Here is a 23506-nt window from a genome sequence, read left to right as displayed (position 1 = left end):
ATGAGGTTGCATGAAAGTGTAAACAGAAGCTATCGTGTTCAACTCCATCTCATTTGAGCCGTTTTGGAAAGGGATTTCAATCTACGGCATTTTGGTGATGGCTGCGGTGAACTGTTCGTTTTTTAGATTTTAAGAGCTTGTAATCACATTTCTACATATTTTGCATCTACAACACAGGAGAGTAAGATATGGTGAATCTTTTGATACCAAATAACTGTAATGTGAATTTTGTTGCAAGTCAACCTTTAATGCTCAATTCTAGAGCTAGCCTAAGAACTGCATTTTATGTAAAGCTAATATTGCACTGTTTCTCAGGCCTCGGGGCTGGCTGAGGTAAGGATTTATGTTAGAACTAGAAGTTCTCTTCTTGCTGTGCTCTTACTATCATTGGTTCTCGTATATTCCAACTATCTGCCACGTAATGTGTTGCTACTTTCCACTGCTTTTAAAAAAACTTTGGTTTACGCAAAGGTTCAAACTATAATAACTATCTACCTACCTTACTGTCTAATAGATACATTGGGGAGTCGGCTTCTCCTATGATAAGTGCAGGAGTATCTAAGGTGGAGTTTTTACTTGATAAATGCTTTTATTAGTGGTTTCAGCACCACTTGGGTCAGCATGGCGTCTGAGATTTTGTAACAAAACTCGTGATGTTGTGTTGTGAAATAACAGTTTTTGTTTTATAACATTATTACTGAACTATGTTGAATTCTTTTGAAATACTTCACCAAGCAGCCTTTATTTAGTAATTTACAAATAGCGCAGTACTTTTTGTATTTAGGGCAAGCAATGAGATTCAGTAACATTGTTGATATATATTGGTGGCACCCGACAATGCCAATAGACAAACTTAACTTAACACACTTGTGTGTTTACAAACCGAATGGTATTGGTAATAATATAGATATATGTTTTGTATACGCCGAATTTATGTCGACATAAAATTCCATACATGCAATTAATGAGACGACAAAAATGTTGACCAATATGCAGCTAGGAGCCGTGACATTCCACTTATCAGACTGACACTTTAGCCACCTGCGCTAGTTGCCATCTTTAGCCACCTGCGCTAGTTGCCATCTTTAGCCACCAGCGCTAGTTGCCATCTTTGGAAGTCTTACAATAATTGTGCCAATTAGAAATTTTTAGCTCGTTTTACGTCAGAAATATTTTTCGACGTTGAAAAAAATGTATGCGCAATACAGTATAAAAACAAGTGATTAAAATAAACTAGAAATTCCACTGTCATACAGCCCACGACCAAAGAGATATTGGAAAAAAAGAAAGGGTACTGATGGTTGAGAAATGCAATATTAGCAGTCAAATGGCACTGCAGTGCAATAGGATAACTGCAATGGTAGCTGTAATGTACTGGGTGTGGGTGTTATTATATACAACAAATAGCAATAATGAAAGGAAAAGATTATATGTTTATATCTCTCCCCCTGCAATAGGAGAAATGCAATATTGGCCAATATTAGAAGTAAAATGCACTGATATTATTAGAATAACCAATATTATTAATATAGTAATAATATAAAACCAATGCACAATTTTGTTTACATTTAAAAACGTCATAGTTTTTATAATCTCATAAGTATAATCTCATAATCTTAAAATCTCATAAGAATCGTTAGAAAAAAATATCATCGTCATTTCCTTTACTTACACTGCGTTGTACATCAGTTAGAATACCGAAGTACTCAAGAGTCTAAAATGTCAGTTACTTTAAAATCGCCAAAAATGAAACGATTTCAGTACTCCTACGTTAATTACAGAAACCTTCGACAATGCTATAGACTGGTGAAATGTGCACGTTATTTTTTCGTGAAATGTGCACCACTTTATCGTTCTATTCTCTGTCGCTCGGCGTTTCAATTTCCGGTCTTAATTTTTATTAAACCAAGCTTTTCAAGCGTTTTGTGGCGATTTTCGTCCAAATTAATCTGTCTATTTGTGTATAATCCGATCAGATGGGTTAGTTTTAGGAATTTGCGGTAACCTTTCAAAGGCTTGGTAACATATTTAAATAAGTTTATATGCGTTTTGTATCATTATTATACTTAAACGACTTTACTGAAAAATAGGTAAATTTGTTGATAGGATTTCGTTGCGAAGGTTTGGTGACAGCCGTTAACGGATAATTTTTCGGGAGTTGTGTGCACATGTGCATTTATCATAAATCTCCCAATCAATCGCTTCGCTCTTGTTTGGTCGTGGGATAAAAAAAGTTGTAAATGTAATATTTTATAATGTTATTATAAATATGATAACATAATATTATTATACAATATTAAAGTTATTATGTTATGATAAGGAATATTATTATATAATATTATTTTATCATATTTATAGTATTTAATATAATTAATTGCAATTACAGTCAAACATGGATAACTCGAACTTCACGGGACCGAGCAAAAGCGTTCGAATTATCAGAGTGTTCAAGTTATCAGAGCACTGTCACAAGTCCATGTATTTATTTATTTATTAGTAGATACATGCACATATACAAACTATAATAGGAAACAAAAGCATAAATGGCTTGTTTCAAATTAAATGCTTCTAAGGTAAAGTTTAAAACTTTTTTATCAAAAAGTATAGGAGATTTTTCTATCACTTGAGATTGTTTTGTTGTTTGAGGTTATGTTATTGCCAGGACATTTTTTAGATTAAAATTGGCAAAACTTGATCGTTGTTGAAATGCTCAGAAGAAAAGACATCTTTTTCTTTTGAGCGTTTTAGCCGAGATCAATTTTGCCGATTTTTCTTGAAGTTTATGTGAAGTTCACCTCACTTTTCCATGCTTTCGAAAGGCGATCGCTAAGCGGATGTTTGGTATAAATCAAATTTCACCAAACCTTTAGAAAAGTCATTGACAAAAATATTTTGCCGACGGTGGTAATAACGACACCTATGAATTACGAAAAGTTGAGGTTTACCTCTATGACTTGGAATAAAGTGATTTTCTAAAGTGATAACAACCGTCTCGGTCGCCGTTGGGCAAAAAACTGTTCGAGTTAACAAAGTTGAGGTCGAGTTATCTAAAGCAATTTATCATTACGTGGGAACGGACCAAAGAAACTGTTCGAGTTAACCATGTGTTCGAGCTATCCGTGGGCGAGTTATCCATGTTTGACTGTATATTTATTTATATTATAGTATTGTAATTATTATTATATTTTAATTGATTATAATATAATTTGTCTAATAAAGAAACCATATTCTGAGGAATTCGTTTTAGAATTTGTTATTATTGATAGTCTGCCTGTTTCTTGGTTTTTTTGACCAAGCAATCTTTACTCTCTCATTGGCCCAATTATTCCTTGACTTCCAAAGATGGTGATTAGCTTAGCCGGTTATAGCCTTACTCTAATAAGCTGAATTATGTAATAGTATTATATAATATTATATAATTCAGCTTTATATAATATATGTATAATATTATTATTTAATGTCATATATAACATTACACAATGTTATATAATAATTATATATATTATTATATTATACGTGTATTATATAATTCCATTTCAGTTTTCAAGTGAATAAGTTTTTCATAGTAGCCTAAAAATTTTGGATATTCTGTTTGCTTTGTAAATGTATTCTTTTGATTTTTGTTACCATCACATATTTTATAAATTGGAAAAGCTCTCAAAATGGTTCCATACCAACAAAATGGTATTCATGTTTGAAATTGCAAAAAATTAATGTGTTTAATGTTTACTCCAATATAAAACCTAATATGACCTAACCAGTTCCTTTTTAGGTAACATGTATGCTAATGGTCATGCCTAGTGAGGTAACAGAGCTATGCTCATATAAGTCTATGGAAAACTAACCAATCAAAGTTCAATTGGAAAAAATATTTCGCAAAAATTTCTATACCTGCCATAAATCATTTCATATAGAACAAATTGAATGTTGCTAGGGAGATGATCAGTGGTTGCAGTTGTAATTTTTGCGAGCAATTTTTTTCTATTATGATGAGTTAATTATGCTTGGAACGCAGTCTATGATTGATGCTTATTTCTATGGTTTGTATGATTTTGATGAATATGGTTTCACAAAGACAGCTCTGATATATGACATCGTACGCTGCTCAACCATAAGAGCATGTGCGCCGAGTGCTAGATTTTTGCTGGCAGGGTAGTTATGATGCTCCTTATGGAGTTATCAGATCATGCCTGCCTGACATATTTCCATTTATGTTGATTTCAATTGCTAAAAAGTCTGTTACTCTTTGATCGGTCTATTAAAATGAACAACTTGCTAAGGCAACCTGCTAATAACTTTATTTAAGTGCTTTCCTCGTCTGCTGATGGTTTGTAACCCATAGAAGACGAACTTGTTCAAAAATTGCAGTAGATTTTATCAGAAAGTATCGATATTTTTCTATCATTTGCAATTGTTTTTGATGTTTGAGATGATTTGACTGTCAGGATGTTAAAATTCTCAAAATAAAAAAGCGTACGAAATGATGTCACTGGTTGCTATCGTCACTGGTTGCTATCGTCACTGGTTGCTATCGTCACTGGTTGCTATCGTCACTGGTTGCTATCGTCACTGGTTGCTATCGTCACTGGTTGCTATCGTCACTGGTTGCTATCGTCACTGGTTGCTATCGTCACTGGTTGCTATCGTTGCTGTAGTTGATATCGGCTATCACAATATCGGCTATCGTCTCTATTCTGTCGGTCTTTTTACAAAGTTCTATAGATGTCATAATCGCACTTTTGCTTTATCTGAGCCTTTTAACCGCGATCAAGTCTTGTCAATTTTCATCTTGAAACATCCTGGCAGTGAGATCACCTCAAACATCAAAAACAATAATATATGATAGAAAAATATCGATAAGTTATGGTAAAATCTGCTAAAATTTTGTGCAAGTTTATTTTTAATGAAACTCACTCTTGAATCAACCAAACACACTACCCAATAGGAAAGGTTTTGCCAAGGTTTGGATCAGCCAATGCATTTCAAAAACTTATTGTCGGCCTGCTGAAAACATGTTAGAAAAATCTAGCACCATGCAGTTTGGACTTGTTCAACTTACAAATGATCAAAGCAGATCAAATGCAATTCCCTTTTCTCACTCGAGCTAGCATGTGCTGATATGTACAATAAGAGCCGTGTCAGCCTGTCCGAAGTCACAGTTCAAAGTTGGTGAAAAAAGATTGCATTATAGGGGATTCGAACTCCTATTTTCATCTTGGTAGACTGACACTTTATTTCCTGCTCGACCAATCAGCTGATAGCATACGATAAATCATCAACTTTAGAATGCTGTTGGATTTGATGAAAATCTTTCAAAATCTGTAATATAGATCAAATTTAATTTTCTCCGCAGTGAACCAAGCAGTAACTGGGTCTTCAGGGGGAAGCAACTCATGTCAGAGACTCTTAGTTCCGCTGGAAGTTTATTCAACAGTGATTCCGCCTCAGAAGAATCTATCAACATCATGGCTGTTCCGGAACCTTCTGAGGATTTCGATAGGTGAGTTTTCTATTTGTATGAAATAAATTAGACTTATTCAGAAACTTTAATTGCAATGGTTTTATCACAGCGCAAAAATATTCGTGTTTTGTTGGTTTAGGCAAGTCGCTAGCCACTCTCTCTATAACTGCCCTAGCATGAACACTTTTTACATAGCTCTATAGCAGTTAGAACTATTCCTTTATGTGTGCAGGTTTGTGCAATACTGCAAAGATTGCAGTATTGCACAAACATATGACGTACAAAGCATATGACGTATGCTTTGCAGAGACTGTGTGTGTTGTTAACAGTACCTTTGCACATACAATGTCTCTGTAATCTTGGCTGGCCATGTCTGAGTCCAGTTACAAGGGAACATCAATGACTGGATACATGCCCAGTTGCAAATAGCAATATGAGGTTATATGTCATTCCTGTCATCGCCAGTGACGTTTTTGGGAGTTGAACCCTGTTGTTCATAGCTTCAGCGCTTGAGGCCACTAGGTCTTGACAGTTCTGTCTTCGCTAGTCTAACAAATAAATTACCATCTATTTAAATTTGACATTTTACATAGATGAATCTGATTGATCATCTCTATACCTTCATGCTTGCAAGGATGCTAGTCGAGAGCATCGAATGCATCGTTTGGTGCATTCAGCTAGGCATATGTTTGACATGCAAAATAATAAAGCGCTCAACAATTATTTAGACCGTGAACATGGTGCATTTCAAAGCAAACGCTCTCTACACCATACGTACTTTGTTAAAGGCTGGCTCACACTATATCGCCGTATCGCGGCGTTGATGCCACAATACTTCGGTGATCGTCGATGATAACGATGTTCACACTATCATAAACCTATCCCATTTGCATCAGGAAACACTCCGTGATGGAGTGTTCCCATTTCTCTTTTTAAATGTTCGCAAAGAAACCTCTTTGTTTTCGCATGCTGAGATTAAATACTAGTCTCGCAACGACTATCGTAAACGAATATAAATAAATCATGCTATTCGAGACTGCGAATTACCATTGCCGTAATGGTTCACATTTGAAAGGCAGTCGGCGAAATATCGGGAAAGTTTGACAGCTGCAACCTTTCCTGATGTGTCCGCGTTACTTCGTCGATGCAATCGGTTCACATAATCAGTGATGAATGCCAAAAGTAAAACGCTGACAAAGGGCGATATAGTGTGAACCAGTCTTTAATGAATACCAACTCCTATGCAGTATTTTATGGCGCATGGAGCTACTAGCAGTGTGACATGTAGGGGAAAGTCTTAATCTACGATGTTGTGTCAATCGAAGCTGTGAGATGAGGTAACTTGCATACTAGCTGCACAGTTGGCAGGGTTTGTAGCCAGGCATGCTAAGACAAGTCTAAATTTGATTAGTGACGTGCCATCATATCACAGCTCAGTAACAGCCTGTAGAGTGTAGAGCATAGGGGCTGTCCGCATCCGCAGCTCAACTGCTGACTCACGTATGTAATGGTTTTGACCAGTCATCATTTACATATAACTTTTTAGTTTGACAACTCGCAGCAGGTGTCCATTCGTATCAATGAGTTCAATTACTTCTCTTCATTCTTTGCCGTCATGGTTAGCATGACAAATTGAAGGTAGCTATGCAGAACTGACACGGGTTCTTCTGTGGAATAGAAAATTTATGATAGAAAAGAGAAGGGTTATATACCCTAGGACACTTATATTTCGTTAGTATTTAGTTTCGTGAGTAGCTCACAGAGTAAAATTTCGAAGCAACTTAATTTCGCAGCTCTGATGAGTGCGAAAATATAGTGATGTGAAAATAAATGCAGTGGAACAAACATAATTATATTCCTCAGGTTCGTTCACCGATAAAAAAAATTTCAATTTGCGACTAGTTTGTAATTGTGAACCGCAGGTAGAATGGTGTGGGCAAGGTCGATAATGCAATTTGATCGCTTGCTGCCATTTGTTTATTGGACTATCAACAGGCCAGTTTTCACTGGGGCAGCTGGCCGGCTGAGCCGCCCCAACCTTTTGGGAATTTTTTACGGTAAGTACAGTCCAACTCGAAAAACTCGCCCTCAGATAAAATGTAACATTTCATCTCAAACGCAAGTTCGACTCAAACGGATTTGTTTGGTCAGTTCCAACGCAATGATAAATTCCTTCAGATAACTCGACCTCAACATCCTTTATTCGAAAAGTTATTTGCCCAACGGCCTTGGACGCGGTTTTTATCGCTGTAGAATGTCACTTCATTCCAAGCCATATAGACAAACATCAACTTCTAGCAGTTCTTAGGCATCATTATTATCATCATCAGAGGCAAAATATTTTGTTAACGACTTTTATAAAGGTTTGCAAAAGATTAAGTTTTATCAATCACCCGCTTGGCCGTGTCCCATCGAAAGCGTAAAAGCCTCCGAATGAACTTAAAATAAAATCCGCAAAATTGATCTTTGTTAAAACACTCAAAAGGAAAAGATGTTTTTTTTCTGAGCGTATTAACTGCGGTCATGTTTTGCCTATTTTAATTTAAAAACGTCTCGTCAGTCACATCACTTAAAACAAAACAAATCTCAAAAAATTACAAGTTATTGAAGAGGTGTCAGTGGTGAATCCAAACCTTTCCAGAGCCATGCTGCTTGTGTAGTACTGCGAGTGTCAGTGCACGTGTCTTATTTTCTTTCAACACGCGGTGCTCACTGCATTGATTGATGTCCCCAGCAAACGATTACGCTAACTAATGCATGTGCATTGACATCAAATTCCTATCATTATAAATCATTCCTAATGGGAAAATAATCCTAAATAATTGCAAAATAATAACGTAATATATTTTGACAGTCAAATTATTTTGTCGGTTTATATTTTAACGATGCTATAGTGGTCGTTAAAAACGTTAAAATAAATGTCGTTATAAAATTCAATTATACAGTATCAATGAACAAAGCTATTTAGTTTCGCTTTTTCGCTCGTTTGTTATGATGGTTTAGTTTCGCACATGAAACTTTCGCGAGAGGATGACACCGCGAAAATGCGAAAGTTAGATGCCGCGAATACATAAGTGTCCTAGGGTAGAAGGCTGCAGCAATACCGCACCAATTGGAAATAATCAAGCATCAGTTGACTTTTCATTCCCAGCCATTTCTGACGATAATTTAATTTAGTTCTTTTTATAGGCTTTAGTTGCACATGTGCAGATGATAAAATTTAGTAGGGTTCTAATGGAGTTCTCAGGCTTCTGGTCAAGACAGATAGTCCTTATTTAATTGACGAGATTGACAAGAAACGCATGGACTTTTCTATTAAAGGGCATATATCAGTCGGCAAAGTCTTAGCTCTACATACGAGTTTAATGTGTTCTGGGACTGAGCTACTATGTCAATTTACTGTGTCTCAAGGCACTATTTCCTATATAAAATAACTAAATACCCATTAATTCGTGACCATACTATGAAAAAACCACATAAAACAGGACATTGTGGTGGAAGAACTGTTTTTAATTGTTGTAATTCAGTACCTATGCCAACAAAGTAACAAATATCTATTCAGATGTTAAAATCTGAAATAAAATGTAACATTACTATGTAGGATCAAAAAGAATGGATCCTTGCGACGGGTGCGCGTGATGATGTATCCCACAATACACCGCTCGACCTTTTCAACCTATCCTACAATTCAAACGGAGCGCTGTTGTCTGAAGAAATCGGTCTCCCGTACGAAAGAGTAAGCCTGGTTTTCATATGACAGCGCAAGGTCACAACGGAGGGCTGTTTTCCGAAGAAATCGGTCTCCCGTACGAAAAAGTAAGGAAATTATCCACCCTGTCCAATGCAAGCAAGGCGCCTACGTGCGATATGGAAACACTGCATCGCAGCCCAAGCAAAGCATTGCGCACGATCACTGGGCCGCGCACGACCATTGCGCTGTCATATGGAAACCAGGCTTAAGAATGAATTGAAATGATTAATTTTTACTGGCCACTGCAGTGGGCCAGTAAGGATTTTTAAGGTACTGCAGTGGACCTGTGGACCGCTTTAATCAGATTTCTATGACAGTGTCTTAGCTGCATTTCTACCAGGTACTGGAAATCCGATCTTGCATTGAGATATCTATCGAGTAGTGATTATGAAGTTCAATGTAGTCATCTACAAAACTTTGAGAGTAACGGTGAATACCTCCAGCTCGTTCTCGAAAAGGGCAGCCGACTTGTCGCTTGTTTACTCAGTCAAGTTAACAGAAGATGACCAGCAAACACTTATAATTATTTTAGTAAAGAGTTATTCAATGTAAAAGACACTTGTCTATTGGAGTCAGAGTGAAATATATTTTTTAAGCTTTTTTTTGTTCTATTCGACTTTCGTGAAAGTGAAACATAATTCTATATGATTCTTGAATATGTTACAACCACCCAACATAAGTTTGATTTAGTGTGAAGGAGTAAATGTTTTAATATATTAGCAAAACAGTTGTAATACTTTGAACAGAAATTTGCAAATAATTTGCCGTTGCAGGAGTTGGCCAACCTCTGCTGCTATGTTTAGGAATTTTTGCAGCTTGGATTTTATTTCAAAAATTTTTGTCCACCCAAAGTATTACGATGTGTTTGCAATACCTTTTCATTTACTGACATACCAAAAGAGCTCAAGTGGTGACCATTTCACACCGAGTTGAAATGTTGCTGATTTTGTTAGTATCAAATACTAACATGCGGAAGCTGTAATAGAGAATACTAACTTCCATGCCAGTGAGGATTGTTGATAGCCATGCAATAACATTACCACTGCTCAAGGGTCGCATAATTAAATGATTTGGAATGGTTGTCTTACCGGTCAATATTGCTGATTCATGCTGGGTGCAGTTATAGCTTCCCTCGTCTATTTCAACATAAGCACACGAGGCAAGGGTTAGTAATAGTCGGAGCCTATTTAACCAGTGAATCGTAACCGGTAGGAACGCAGTGTTACTTCTAACGCAAGCATGGCAGGTAGTGGAGATGCAGACTACGATGTTGTTATAATCGGAGGAGGCATTTCGGGCCTCTATACAGCATGGAGGCTAGGAAACACTACCAAGCTCAAGATCTTGGTGCTTGAGGCAACTGACAGGTTGGGTGGCCGCTTTCTAACTTGTGAGATGCCTGGAGGATTTAACGCTGACCTGGGAGCTATGAGGTAAAATCAATAAACTGCTAGATGTTTCTCAATTGTTTTACTTTGCTAGTAATTCTTCTGTTTCTCGTTTTGGTTTATTGGTTCTGTTCATAACAGAACTATGCTTTCATATTCTTGTCAGTCAGACTCAGTCTGTAGTATTTGTGTCAATTATAAAGTTCAATATTACTAAATACTGTTTGGTAATATGTTGATCATTACCTTAAGTTCAGCACACAGTTTGTATGTTGTTGATGGTCCTTGACAGCAAGGGAATGCATCACCACTACTCGGAAGAGAAATGAGATACTCACAGTTGTCTAACCCTTTGAACCCTGGCCGTTTTTGTCAATGCATGTCAGTAACCCTGGGCAATCTGTTCAATGATTCAGAGTTTTTAAACTTTTATTAGATATCTTTAAACTTGCTCATTATACAATGATATTTGGTGAAACACTAGTAAAAAAAAATCGGGCAACCCGCAGCAAATGTCATCAAACGGGAAAAAAAATAGTACGTCACCATTATTCAGGCTAAGGCTATAAAAATTTGTACGATTTTATAAAACTCGAAAAACATTTACAGTAGCATTGTATCCATTGTGCACTTGTTTATCATCATTTCATGACTTAAAATATACTAGAAAGTTATAATCAGTATTATAAAATTCTCTATTTGCATCAAAATCATTCATGATTTACCAACAAACGAGTTGTATCAATTTTTTGCGATATCGTTCTAATAAAATTTCTTATTAAAACGAAGGAACTGTGTAAAGATATTTGAAAACTTACAAATGGAAGTGAAAATTCTCATCTAACATCCTGTGCAAGAATTAATTTGATTGGTTTCTGCTGTAACTTCGAAACAGCTTTTGTAAACATAACCATGTGAATGCCGCAAAACTGGCCGTTAGGGTTCAAAGGGTTAAGTAAGAAATAGTGTCATAGTAAAGTCAGACTCATTTTTCAAATTAAGCAATAGTCCTCGATGTCCTAAATATTCTTATGTAATACTACAATAAATAAAATGGTTTTAGTCCTAAAAGTAATTTGTAGACTTGTCAAAAGGTTCTGACACAGTTAAAGATTCATTTCTGAATTACCAACTTGTCTTTCATACCTAAAATTATTGTTTTACAATTTAAAGCAATAATTCCAACACTATGTTTGGGGAAAACTATGGTAAGACTTGATTTAACACGTTGAAGCTTAGTCTTCTATATGCTAGCAGTTCATCTGAACCCAGACCGTATTATACCTTTCGTTGACCGTGAAAGCACTTAGATTACTACCTACAATTAATGTTGAACTGAATATTATTTCGAATCTCCGAGCTTGTAGAAGTCTATTTGAAAAAAACAAATCAAGTACAGAAAATAGTTCTTATGTCACATCTTCTGGCAAAAGTTATGTTTTAAAGGTAACCAAAAAAACATAATTACTGCAGTGGGTTATAGATGGTGTATTTTTATGAATAGATTAACTAGTTTTAGTGTTAATCTCTTGCTGCTGATGAGAAACTTTCTAGCTTTGTCAATTTCTGGGCTTTCATTACCAAGAATTTCGATCAGTGTGCCATGAGAAACTAATGTCATATCAGCAGCCAGTTTTTATTTCTCGCCCAGTTTAAGATGCCCTCAGTATTTCGGCGATTTCTTGATAATTAGTAATCCAATTAACTTGAAACTTTGAAATTGTACTCAAAACCTATCACGCATAGATCGACCAACATTTCGTAGTTTTAGCAACAGCGAGGTGTCCAACGAAAGATATTTTTTGTAGATTCAGTCCAGATTGCCACCCTTTGTTGGACAGCCTGCTAAAGCATCTGGAGGTATCAAGCAGGACCTTGGTTCAGGTCGATGATGAGAAAAATGTGTTCAACTACTTCATACGAAACAAACACTTGAGAACTATCGACGAGGTTAAAAATGTCTTCTCGATCTCCGACAGCGAATTGGAGCATGCGTCTGCTGCATTCCGGCTAGATTTCGGCAAGCCCAAAGGATTTGGCCTTGAAGTAAATGAAGATGGTGATTACTCCACAAGTATTGTTCAATCGACTGGACAACTCGCTCAAGATGTTAGCATTGCGCAATATTTGCTTGAAACTAACAATTCGGAGCTTTATAACCTCGCCAGGACTTTATTTCCACCCCGTGGATGGCCTCTTTCAATTGCAGAATCTTTTCTTAACCAGCTTTGTAAGCATTGGGATGTTGTGAAAATGGTAGATGGAGGCTATGAGCAAATAATACGAGCTATCTCCTCTTCTCTTAGTACCTGCCCGACTGTGCATGTTAAACATGAAATGAAGGTCAAGTCTATCACTGAAAAAGAAGGGTTATTCTCTGTAAAACTGGCCAAAAATGAAGTTTCATGCAAGAAGGTCATATTTGCGTGCAGTCACACCGGGCTTCAAAGTATTCGCCTGGAACACCAAGAGAGTCGACAAGAGAAGCTGAATCATATGATGAATAAAATTGAGCTGGTGCCTAGTTTCAAAATTTATCTCACGTACCGGCGGGCATGGTGGGAAGATGGAGGCGTTTTTGAGGGCAACGTGACTTCTGATTGGCCAAACCAACTCTGCGTTATATTTGGGGATTCTGGTCAAACAAAGTCATACGCGACTCTTGTAGCAGCATATACTTATGAAAATGTGGAGCTCTACCGAAATCTAGATATAGAAGCGAACAAAAGGTTTGTTTGCACAGCCGGTGATGTTCGCAGGGAACTAGTTCCAAGCAAAGTTCTGGTTGACCATGTTCATAAGGCATTAAAGAAAATCATGAGTAAGTTTGTTTCTATTTCTTTGGTAACTTCGCTCATTTAAAAGTTTAAGGTTGACAATTAGACATTCTTTATTTTCATTTAGAGTCAAACTTCATTGCATTCGCTTAATGGGGGTTAATTTTTCTGTTCTTGAAAAAGAATAAGTAAATCTGATACTGCAGAACCTTTTATGCAGTTGCTGGTAAAGTGGGCCAAAGCTGAGGTAAAGCTAGTAAAGCTGAGGCCAAAAAGCAGTCAATTAGTTTTCATCATATGCAAGTTTTAGCAAATAACTGAGATTTGAATTCAAGCTGAGCTACAAAGTGGATTTTGAATGCAGTAATAAGATTACAGAAGAGAGCATGCACCAAGGCTGTATTCTGGTGCCATCTTGATGCAACTTTTTTTTTCATAATATTATTTTACGACTTTCAACCAGGGTGAAAGCTCTTCTCTTTTCCTTGTGCAGTTAAAACCTTAATGGTTGGCAAGGTATGTCTTAATTGTGCTTTTTTATTTTCAGGCTGCCCTCATGTTAAGGACCAGCCTGTGTGTGCTGCAAGAATGTTTTGGGGAACAGATACACAAGGCGCTACCTCCTATTATCCCAAATGCGGAGTCGATAGCAACCAACTGCATTGGGACAGCCTTAAACCTTTTGAAGATGCTGATATGTACATCACTGGTGATTTGTTTCCCGCTTGGGATGAGAAAGGAGTCAATCTCGGTTTCACAGAGATGCCATTGCTTACAGCAGAACGAATTCTCACAAACCACTTTGGTTTGGAGCCGTTTGTAGATGGAATTTGTGTTCGAAACCTCTGGCCAAAGTAGCTGGTTTTGCAAAATTTAAAGAATCAATGAGAATTAGCCTCATCCTCAAGTACCAATATGTTACGACCCTTGTTGAACATTTAGAGGAATATATTAGTAGAATTGATGCAAAACATCAAAGGCTTAGTTACCAGTTAAATAAATTTTTACAGCGATGAACCATTTTTACAAGATGAAATTTGACAATCTATAAGCATATTATGTTTTATCTATATTGCATCAGTTTGGTATAATATATTATATCGCAGCTACTAACACGACTATGACTTTGCAATAGTTTCTATGTACCAATGATGTTTGCCTTAAATTTAAAAGTACAAATATTTGGTTTTGGATCAGAAATGCAATGCTAGACTCGCAGAACTTAAGCAAGTATTATGTATGTTTAATTGTCTGACATGGTTATGTTAAGGATGGCCTACAAAGGTTAACTTTAAAAAAAATGATGATAAATAACCTTATATGATAGTGCATAAAGCATTAGATAGTAGAAGTACAGCGAACTAAATCATGAAGACCTACCAAATGCAGATGAAGTAAGAATATCCAGTAATGCAAGTTCCAGAGGCAACAACTTCACGTATTGCAGCTGCACCTAAAACGAAGGATGTATTATTTAAAACGATTCAATGTATTTGAAACTCTAATCATTGCTGATGTATATATGTATTTGTGCCAATATATGTATACTATGTAGTCTAAGTCAGTTCTATCTAATATTCTGAAAACTAGTTGGATATAGGTATGCTGTTGTGAGAATATTCTACTCATGTGAGTGATCACGTAGAGGAATAAATATTCTTCGTTTATGACTAGATTATTAATACAATTTGATTGTTCGAGATCTGTGAAACTAATTCAAACTCTGATTAACAGTCAGTCGAACATCCATTTATATATATACAAATGTTCCACACGCAGCTTAAAATTTGAGCCAATATTTTCTTCTACATACAAACTATATTCCAACATAAAACTTATCCAAAAGTTCTTGATCTGAAATTTCTTACTACATTGCTTTTTGCAAATAAAAGTAAAATGGTTAACACATGTTAAAACTAAAACATAAATCTGATAATAAATATATATGTAAATAAATAGAGTATATTTAAACTGTAATTAGTAAAGATCAGGGTAAGCTACACATTGTTTTTCAACCAGTCACTTTTCTTCAAACCAATGCATTGCTAAGCTTTACCTTGCATTCGTATGGCTCAACGGTAAATTACCACTAGAAATTCCACTGTCATACAGCCCACGACCAAAGTAATAATGGAAAAAAGAAAGGGTACTGTTGGTTGTTGAAAAAGTAGTTCTCAGCAGGAATTGACAGAGTATAATGTAAATGAGACTTGTTTGAGATGATATAAAATAAATTTGAGGGAGCAAGACTCTAAAAAGGCAACGACGTAATGTTCTGGGAGGTTGTATGTCCACAGTAGTTGCCAAATAGTTTTGAAATGAAATTCAAAAGGTCAATTATGCAAAACAAAAGGTTGTATAAAAATCAGACCTAATCTACTACTATCTCAAACTTATGTTTTACAACAATAAAATAAATATTAATTCAAGCTGTAGACCTAAACTACTGTAAGTAATAAAACTTACAACAGCAATAATGAAATATGTTTATTATATCTCTTATTATATTGAAATGCAATATTAAAAGTAAAATGGCAAACTGCCGTGTAATATACAATTTGAAAGTTGGTTGTTGGTTAAAATGAATATTAATTCAAGCTGTAGACCTAAACTACTGTACGCAATTTAACTAACAACAGCAATAATGAAATATGTTTATTATATCTCTGAAATGCAATATTAAAAGTAAAATATATTGTAATATACAGTTTGAAAGTTGGTTGTGTTGAATGCAGAACGGTTTTGACAACAACAGATATGTAACAGAAATAAATATTAATAAAATAAATATTTAACTATCTCAAACTTATGTTTTACAATAATAAAATAAATATTAATTCAAGCTGTAGACCTAACCTACTGTACGTAATTTAACTAACAGCAACAATAAAGAAATATGTTTATTATATCTCTGAAATGCAATATTAAAAGTTAAACGGCAAGCTGATGTGTAATATACAGTTTGAAAGTTGGTTGTGTTGTGAATGTAGAATGGTTTTGACAGCGATATGTAACAGAAAGCAAGCGTTGGCATTTACGCGTCTGGAAGTTTTATGCAAACTGGAGTGAAATAAAGAAATATTCTTGTCATAAAAGGGCGTTGTAGTAACGCCCTACCTTGTAGATAAGATGTAAAGAAATCTGGCTGATGTTCTAGATAATTTGAAAAACCTTCGGTAATTGGACTAAAACGTAGGCTGATAAACTGTGTACCACATTTTCGTACCTGTAAATCGGTCTACGCCTCAAACAGTCTCAAAACAGTACACAAACCTTTTAGGCAATTAAACAATGCCATAGACTGGTGAAATGAGCACGTTTTTCTCGCGCTGAATTGCGCACTGCTAAAGAGTTCTACTATCTATCACACGGTTTTATTGGCGTTTCGTAGGTTAGTCGAAACTATTAATAAACCAAGCTGTTCAAGCGTTTTGTGGCGATTTTTGGCAGAATTAATCTGTCTATTTATGTATAATCCGAACAGATGGGTTAGTTTTAGGAATTTGCGTTAACCTTTCAAAGGCTTGGTAACACATTTAAATAGGTTTATATGCGTTTTGTATAATTATTATACTTAAACGACTTTACTGAAAAATAGTTAAATTTGTTGATAGGATTTCGTTACAAGGGTTTGGTGACGGCCGTTAACGGATAATTTTTTGGGAGTTGTGTGCACATGTGCATTTATCATAAATCTCCCAATCAATCGCTTCACTCTTGTTTGGTCGTGGGAAAAATTGTTATTATATAATTTATGTTTGTACACACAAAATATATTCCAATTTAAAATTTCTTATTACACCACATTTGCAACAATTTATAAGTAAAATGACTGACAAAAATAAAAAATGAAACATCTAAATGATAATAAATATATGGCAATAAGTTTATTTTAAGCTACACATCGTATTTCAATCAGTCAATTTTGCTCAAACTTATGCATTGCTGAGCCCAAGGTAAACTAGCATTGGTTTTTATATAATTCAAGTTTGTACTTTCATTGTTTGCATTTTTGGATATTTGATTTCCCTGAAGTTTTTATAGTTTCAATTAACTTTGGCACAAAATGCAATGTCTGCTTATGTATAAGAATATTTTCGCCTTATATAAGCGCCATTACGGGATCAACATCAAATAGTGAGGTTGCCTGTAGCCCAATCTAGGACAGCATTTTTTTGGAAACAGTTCGACAAATCTTATAAGTTGTAAAAAATAATAAGACATGGTAAGCCCATGCTTTGCTGATATTAACATAATATGTGAATAAAGTTCTGCATAAAAACTACTTTGTCTAGATGAACGCTGCATGTAAAAGATGAGCAATTGTCTACTCCTTAATCGGTACATCTTTAAGAGCACTTTCATGTGTGAAATCAGTTACAATGACTTCAAAGATCTTTAAACACTTTGAACTCACAAAGACCCCTAAGTATAACATTGAGATGTGGCTATCTTACAGCTATTCAAGAGCAGCCACAAATTGTCATCATCTTGAAAAAGATTTAATAAGCAGAAAGTATTTTACATCGTCATATTCCGGATGGAATATGTTGTATTAGTACTTAAGAAATTGTGCCTTTTGCCTTTGGCTGTTTTGTCACCAAAAGATAATTTGATACTATCACTATATTTCGGCAAGATATAGTTAGCATGTCAACTTCTGGTCGCAATCTAAGGATGTTGCTGGGCAACCAATTTATTTGTGTGTATTTATTTAATAATTCTGCCATGATTTGTTGGCTGATCATTGGAGACAATGCTTTAGATCGAAAACAAAAACACACCAGACCAAGTGGTTCACTCGTAAGCAAATCTCAGTTCTAAAATGCCATTATGTTATTTAGAATAAAGAATTTTGATAATAAAATAATAAAATCTAGTACTAAATTATACGGATAATATTAAAAATTTCATTTCACAAATTCCCTTGCTTGGAAGTCATAGGCAAAAAAGTTTATTTTAGAAAAAATACTAAGAAAAAGACTGCATTTGACTACTGTCATTGGTCAAATTATCAACAGCAGTAGTCAGTCATTTGTCGCCTCCAGTGTTTTGTCAAAGGGTTTGTTGCAAGACTAACACTTGACATCTTGCAAGGCTTCACATTTTGCCTCTAGTGTGCTTTAGTCTTGACTTTTGTGTTAAGATAGCAATGATTTAAACATCCATAGTTTATCTTTGTTAGCTGGAACCTTGTTGGTGATTATCTTTTAATGACGTTAATGTTCCCAGACTTCATTTGAGAGAGTTTCTGAGAGACATCCATAGGATGCCCTATCTTTGTGGCATGGCATCTTTGTGCAATATCAGGAAAGTTTGCAGCCGTCAAACTTTCCCGATATTTTGCCGAGCATCGACGACCGCCTTTCAAATGTGAACCATTTCGGCGCTAGCAATTCGCGGTCACCGGTAGCGGGATTTATTTATTTCCGTTTATGACCATTGCTGTGGGTCTAGCATTCGATTTCACTCATGCGAAAACAAAGATGTTTCATCGCAAAAATTTAAAAAGACAAATGAGAACACTATATTGAAACGCAGATGAGTTTGTGATAGGGGGAACATCGTTATCATCGACAATCACCCAGGTGTTGTGGAATCAACGCCGAGCTACAGCGGAATAGTGTGAACCAGCCTTTAGTAATTGCATGAATAAAGCTACGGACGATCAGCCATATCTAAACACATTCAAAACCTACTCATCTGGACAGTCTATATAGAGAGCTAATCCTGTATTGTTTAAAAGACTTTGTTTCAATCGCTACTACAATAATCGCAGTATCTGTCTGTTCGTCTGTCCTAAACCAGGTTAAAGGTTACATGATACCTGACTCTAATTCATGACACTCAGCGTTGTAGCCATAGACCTATTAACTATACTATTAACTATTATAAAGTATAATTAGTAGGTCTACCGTTGTAACCCTCCACACAAATGGACAGCCTTCTGTCTATCAGAATAATTGCCTAGACGTTTATTATCTGCACTTTATCGACATACCTGATGGGCTCTCACAGCACGCTAGAGTTCCAGGGTACTGGTGACATGGGGTTCATATAGAGGTTTTATGGTATTTGATTTATAGCTCCTTCCAATAGAGATTTTGTCTCATGTCATCGAATCCTTGCACTTTGTCTATTGTGAGACACTAAATAGAATCTCATCAAAATGTTGACAATTAATCTAGAGTGTCTAGCTTCACCGTTGAGCTTCTGTATATACAAAACTAGCACACTCTCTTGCACTCTCTATTTCACATGCTAATAAAGAAATTTGCTACTTGTGAATCAAATGCTTAAAGCGATTGTCAATAGAATATTCATTTTGACAATCATTCAGTAAGTTTTAAGGATGCAAAAAAAAAATTTGTTCAGCTATCGTTAGAGCAAGAGATGATAACTCATCATTTTATTTTTTGTCATGATTCTCAATGCTCTAGAACCAAAGAAATTCGTATTGTAAAAGTTGTTCTGTTTAGCCGCTTGATGGACCGGCTACTCATTTCTCTGTTGGTTACCTTGTTTACACGGCTAGAATAGAGTCAGAGTGAACTATTTATAAACTGGAAACTAGAAAGCCGATGCCAAAACACTGTTGAGAAATGTTAGTTTTGATAAGAACGTCTGGAATGTTGTAGAAGTGATGAAAGCTTTTCAGACAGCGACTCAGACCTTACAGTGACCCCCATCTGCAGGGATCTGCTCAATGCGTCTGCTGACTCGGTCAGCATGGCAGACATAATGAGGAAGGAAAGATCGACGAGCTACGAGGAAAAAAGTAAGCATACACAGTTTTCAGACGGTTATGTAGAGGCAGCAGCTTCATGTAGTGTGTAGCAGTCTAATGAGTTATTTGTAATTTGGTCTTAGGGCTGCTAAAGAACATTGAGTGAAGTTGATGAGGAAAGTATGTCAGCAATTGTTTAGAAAGGGGCATATGTTAAAAATAAACTTATACAAAATTTTAGTAGGCTTTATTAGAAAGTATCAGTAATTTTCTGGGTATCATTTGCAATTGTTTTTGATGTTTGAGATGATCTGACTGCCAGGATGTTTCAAAATTAAAATTTACAGAACTTGATCGCGATTATAACCCTAAGTTTGGCGCCGCCAGCTGTTATCGTTGCTATAGTTCATATTGGATATTGCGTTTAACTTGAAGTGTTCTGTCGGTCTCTTTGCAACTGCGGACGACATAATCGCACTTTCAAAATTTTTGGAAAATTGACCACAAACTACTGTAACATTTTGGAAGATTGTGAGTCGCCTAGGCCGGTGTTGAGTCAACCCAACAATAGATTTAAAATCGGCTTCAGTGGTGAAGCTGACACAGCAATCTCTATAAATACATCTCGGTGTTTGTCTGTCTGTCGTTCCTCTGTCCAGTTATAGCGATAAAGTTTTAGGAATGAAAAATCTACTTCGCACTGGATTTGAACTCTGAACCTTCATTTAAAGGTCTCGCATGGCTGCGATTAACTGTTCGTTTTTTTAGCTTTGAAGAGCTTGTTATCACATTCCCACATATTTTGTACCTACAACACAACAGAGTAAGAAATGGTGAATCTTTTCATATCAAATAACTTTAATGTGAATTTTGTTGCAAGTCAACCTTTAAATCAGAACTTCCAGGTTTACAGACAGGTGAGCCAACCCAATGCGCTATTTTGTCATTGCCATGCGATGGCATAATAAGACACATACTTATGCAGCGCTTGCAAAAATAGGCTACTATTGGCCAGCTTGATGTTACGCCTAACGTCAAGCTGACTTCATGACTTATTATAATAAAGATTTAGGCTAGCCTAACGGATTAGTTACTCAAATTTATTGGGTAGTTGTTTTCTTAACCCTGCAACACCGGGTATTCATCTAGCCTCGTCGGCATTCAGCTAGCCTCGCTGGCATTCAGCTAGCCTTTACTATAATAAGAGCTGTGTTCGTCCATCTGTCCAAAGCCATAGTTGGGGGTTGGAAAAAAGTACTGCGTCGTAAAGGATTCGAACCTACAACATTTAGCTCTGCCACCCAGTATGCTTCCACCTTCACCAATCATTCACCTCCAACGATGGTAGAATCATTGTGAACATACCTATTCTCTTTGCTTTATTGGCGTACATGATGATCTCTCACTGCACAACAGGCCACCAGGGTACTGGTATTTATAATAAGATCCAAGCAGAAATGACTCTACCTATTCTCTCCTGTGTCTATCATAAAGCCATAAGCCGTACCCATCTCAAGGACCTGGGCTGATTAGGTTTAAGTTGGCTAAAAAGACATAGAAGCAACTGTTTATCAAGCAAGGGTCAAAGTTGAATTGTTCGAGAGTCGATGAGATGCTCTGACTTAAGTTCCTTCTTGGTTATTCACTTTATCTAGTTAGTTGCCATTCTGCCGAAATTCAAAAGTATTTGTCTCTCAACTGTTATTACTACTAGCACCCTGCCAGTCTAGTGTGCTGTGAGAGATTATCAAGTTTAACCTTTTCCGTACTGAAACTGACTATATCGGAGAAAGGGACTTGTTGCGACATACCAAACCCGTTGGATTCAGTCTTCCATAGACCTTTTTTAAAATCCTCTGGTTTGTTTGTAAATTTGCATTATGATAGCTAGTTTTCAGTTTGAGTTACTACAGAATTTGTACTACTATTTGGAGGCTAAAGTTTGTGCTTTGCACGGGTGGACAAGCTGGACACGCGGTTAGAAGTTTCACTTTATTTATGTGACGAATTTGTACTGTAAATTATAATGTGTAAAAGTTTTGCTATGCTAAAAAATGGTTTGAACGCTGATATCGATTAGTTTAATGGTGCAGTCAAAGAGTTGAAGTCAGAAGTCACACTGGAAGTTATTGAACAGCTAGAAGGAGATAGAATAGGTCCAAACAGAGGCAACAATCAGTATGCAGTTAGTCGAGCAAACGATACAGAGATTTTTTCTTTAAAAAATCTTCGTTTGTGCATGTGTTATAAATATTGTATGTTATGTCACTTGTTTTTAAATATATAATTGTAGTATTTGATGGGTTATTGTTGTGTAGCTTCTTAAATTTCAGATTTATAGCATATTTGAAAATTATTTTTGAAAGTATCTTTGCTGTTATCTGAACTCAGCTTTCAGTGGATTGATGCTAATAACTCATCTTTTACTGGACATAATAACCCAGTTTTTTACTACAACCTGAAGCAAACATATCATTGAGTGCAATGGGTTTTCTACAAAATTGTTAAATATCATTAGAAAATTAAAAAACATGCTTTCAAAATAAAAATATTAAAAGAAAAAATTGAAAGCGCCAAATTTTTCAACGCAGTCTATAAGGTCTTTGTGAGTTACTTTGCAAGCAATAAATAGCCACTTGTAAAGATATTTCTCAGTTTTCCAATGCATATTCATTTAGAGATCTCCAGTTGGGGGTAAACTAGATCAGCCTTCTCGTAATCATGTCAAACAATAAAATTACTAACTGACGGGCCTGGTATGCTGGACAATTCTTAGCGGGATGCACTTGGCAGTGAAAAGGTTAATAAATACTTGTATACGTACAGAGATATGTGTGGTGCAATGGTTAGGGTACATGACTACCATGCTGGAAGTGGTGAGTTCGCATCTTCGACGATCTTTTTTATCAGTCTGGCTACAGATAGATGGACAATCTTCTTTTACCAATCGTCAACCATAGCTTCAGACTGATGGACTAACACGACTGTTATTATTGTAAAGATTGCCAGCTCTTGTAGATCTTCGAAATGTCTGAGTTGTTCGAATGTCTGAATTACAGTGGATCCCACCATACGGCATTAATTTGGTTTGGTGTTGGCATCGTAAGGCGAAAATGTCGTATAGATGGGTAGAGAAACAAACCTATAGTAATTATCTAATGCAAACACCCGTGATAAAAATATCAAAGACTTATAAATGCTCTGTACTTATATAAAAGTTTAAAAAACTTTGGATTGCTGGCAAGTTGCCCAGGGTTACTGACATGCATTGACAAGAACGGCCAGGGTTCAAAGGGTTAAAAACAGTTATCTAGGTTTTGATGATTCTATGTATCTGTGTATCTGGGGCAGCTGCGGTTTTAATAATGCAGCTGATTTTTGCATATTTGCTTATGTAGATTT

The 23506-nt window shown here is 36.0% G+C and overlaps 2 protein-coding genes across 2 annotated transcripts in view; both read left to right on the top strand.

The window, feature by feature from the left end:
• The window catches only part of LOC137388383 (uncharacterized), a 95040-nt gene that overhangs the window by 26450 nt on the left and 45084 nt on the right, over window positions 1-23506 (top strand). Inside the window, exons 14-15 of the mRNA XM_068074868.1 lie at window positions 5354-5500; window positions 20016-20155. Of these exons, the coding sequence (XP_067930969.1) occupies window positions 5354-5500; window positions 20016-20155 (287 nt within the window). The remainder of the gene's footprint in view (window positions 1-5353; window positions 5501-20015; window positions 20156-23506) is intronic.
• LOC137387173 (achacin-like) lies at window positions 10409-14486 on the top strand. Its single transcript, XM_068073499.1, has 3 exons — window positions 10409-10645; window positions 12409-13421; window positions 13925-14486. The coding sequence occupies exons 1-3, from the start codon at window positions 10452-10454 to the stop codon at window positions 14233-14235; spliced, it is 1518 nt and encodes a 505-aa protein (XP_067929600.1). The 5' UTR covers window positions 10409-10451; the 3' UTR covers window positions 14236-14486.

The sequence above is a fragment of the Watersipora subatra genome, chromosome 2 (assembly GCF_963576615.1).
Source record: "Watersipora subatra chromosome 2, tzWatSuba1.1, whole genome shotgun sequence".
In the NCBI taxonomy this organism is placed as follows: Eukaryota; Metazoa; Bryozoa; class Gymnolaemata; order Cheilostomatida; family Watersiporidae; genus Watersipora; species Watersipora subatra.
The sequence above is the reverse complement of the archived record's forward strand: the minus strand, read 5'-3'. Positions and strand labels throughout refer to the sequence as shown.

Excerpts from the sequence above, each read along its gene's own strand:
- LOC137387173 (XM_068073499.1), top strand. The coding sequence starts at position 10,452 with ATGGCAGGTAGTGGAGATGCAGACTACGATGTTGTTATAATCGGAGGA. Across the intron at positions 10,646-12,408 it reads GCTGACCTGGGAGCTATGAG|ATTCAGTCCAGATTGCCACC; the intron begins GTAAAATCAATA and ends TATTTTTTGTAG. Across the intron at positions 13,422-13,924 it reads GGCATTAAAGAAAATCATGA|GCTGCCCTCATGTTAAGGAC; the intron begins GTAAGTTTGTTT and ends TTTTATTTTCAG.